This window comes from Hipposideros armiger, unplaced genomic scaffold (genome assembly GCF_001890085.2).
Source record: "Hipposideros armiger isolate ML-2016 unplaced genomic scaffold, ASM189008v1 scaffold_645, whole genome shotgun sequence".
Classification (NCBI taxonomy): domain Eukaryota; kingdom Metazoa; phylum Chordata; class Mammalia; order Chiroptera; family Hipposideridae; genus Hipposideros; species Hipposideros armiger.
In genome coordinates, this window is record NW_017731995.1 from 77,735 (window position 1) to 79,885 (window position 2,151).

The window sequence follows — 2,151 nt, forward strand, 5'->3', positions numbered from 1 at the left end:
GGCAGTCCAGAAGCCGGCGACTGATCTGCCTCGCCCAGGAAGAGCGCAATGATGGTGCCAACTTGGGCCAGTGAAGCAACATCCTCCACAACTAGACCGAGGAACAAAAGAACAGCAACTTGTCTGTTTCCCTTCCCCCAATTCCCCAGCGCTGTTCCCATCCCCCAACCCCCCAATAAAAATCTTTAAAAAATTTAAAAAAAAATAAAACACCTTCTTATAACTAAATGAGAAAAATAAACAAGAGCTGGTTGTAGAGAAGAGGAAATAGAAAAGAGAAACAAAAAGGTAGGTTATGAATGAGAGATGCAGGAAAGAGAGTGACACAGGAACGGGCATAGATTACAGGGGAAAAGCTGAAAGTGGATGACTGCTAAAATCTACTCTTCCCCCGGGCTGTGGTCACTTTGAGGCTAATTCTTTCCAGTAACAACTATTCTTAAGTTCTTCAGCTGCTCCTGAGGAACAGTCTGAACTAAATGGGGAGAGGGAGCAGAGGTGATTTTTCGCAGGCTGATCTAAGGATCATCCTGAATACATGTCAACAAGAGTCAGGCATTTTAGCAATTAGAAGTTTCTTAAATTTGTGCTACGCTAATGTTCGAATGTTTGCACTCAATTCATGTGTTCCCCATCCACCATTCTCTTCCTAGCCAAAACTTCTGAGAAAGTTACCATAATTCCCTGCACTGCAAAATAATTTTCCATTAAAATCTCCTTCGTTTGTCTACATTTACTGCATAGAAAAAAATCTACCATCCATGGCCAGTCTGAAGCCCTGCAGAGCACATGTTCCTCTTGGAATGGAGGGCCTATTACTCCATAGAAAGGCCCAGAAGGAAGCTCTGAGTGCAGGCAGGTTAGGCTCCAGGTGGGCTGGCAAAGGATCACCCAGGGGCCAAAGCTGGTCTAGCCCACTTTTGTATAGCCTTGAAGCTAAGAATGATATTTACATTAAATAGTTGAAGGAAAATCAAGAGTATTTGTAATACATAAAAGTTATATGAAATTCAAATGTTACTGTCCATAAAGTTTTATAAACACAATCACGCCCTCTCATTTACATATTGTGTATGGCTGCTGCTTTTGTGGTACAATAGCAGAGCTGAGTAATTGTGACAGAGGCCATATGACCTGAAAGCCTCAAATATTTACTCTGGTCCTTAAAAGAAAACCTCTGGTCTAGAGGATGAAATGATCCTTTCATCCAATTCAGAGAATCCCATCTGCCATCACTGTCAGAAATTCTATTAGAACTCGATAATAAATTTTCTGTAGAGCCTGATTCACTCACTACTCATCTAAACTTCAGAACACCTAATCTTTAGAATATAATTTTGTTTTATGAAGTTACTGATTTGAATTTACCTAGGTGATTATAATGGGTTTCAAGCAGGGCTGTTTTTGCTTCTCCATACTTTAACACCAAGTTTTTCTTTAAATTAAAGTACCTTTTACTTAAAAGTAAAGTCTAGAAAAATGAATTGTAAACATTTATACAACTCCATTTATATGAAGTTCTAAAATAGGCAAAACTAATCTATGGTGATGGAAACGAAAGCAGTGATTCTTTTGGAGGGGGACTAACTGGGAATAGGCATGAGGGAACTTTCTGGAGTGATATTTTGATACAGAAGTATAGGTTAGCAGCAGGTCTAGGTATAAATTTGCACCTTTTGTGATGTATTAAAATATCAGAAACTCATGGGTTAAAAACCGAATACTAGGAGAAAAAGTAAACATAAAGGCTTTTCAAAGGTGACTCATAAATTGCTTTAAAATCCCATTATGACAATCTAAAATGGAAAGAACAGATTACTTACAGATTTCAGCTGAATACCCTGTCGAATCTGGTCTAAAAGTGCATCCCTCCCAGAGCAGGACACTGGTCGACTGTTCTGTTCCACTTTTTTTAGCTGAGCACCCTCTCTAATTTGATCTAAAAGAGCTGCTTTGTTTCCTGCAGAAGCTGGAACTTGATGGTCACCATCAGAAGGGAGGCCAGGGGGCGGGGGCGGCCCCGGGGGTGGCGGAGGAGGCGGCGGTGGGGGTGGTGCTGTGGAGCCCGCCAAGGACGGAGGTGGTGGTGGTGGGGGCGGCCCCGAAGGTGCTGAGGACGGAAGGGCTGGAGGTGGAGGAGGGTACATCCTG

At 41.9% G+C, this 2,151-nt stretch overlaps 1 protein-coding gene across 1 annotated transcript in view; it reads right to left on the reverse strand.

The window, feature by feature from the left end:
• Nucleotides 1–2,151, reverse strand: part of WASL (WASP like actin nucleation promoting factor) — a 67,702-nt gene that overhangs the window by 9,642 nt on the left and 55,909 nt on the right. The window contains exon 10 of the mRNA XM_019625916.1: nucleotides 1,824–2,148. Within this exon, the coding sequence (XP_019481461.1) occupies nucleotides 1,824–2,148 (325 nt within the window). The remainder of the gene's footprint in view (nucleotides 1–1,823; nucleotides 2,149–2,151) is intronic.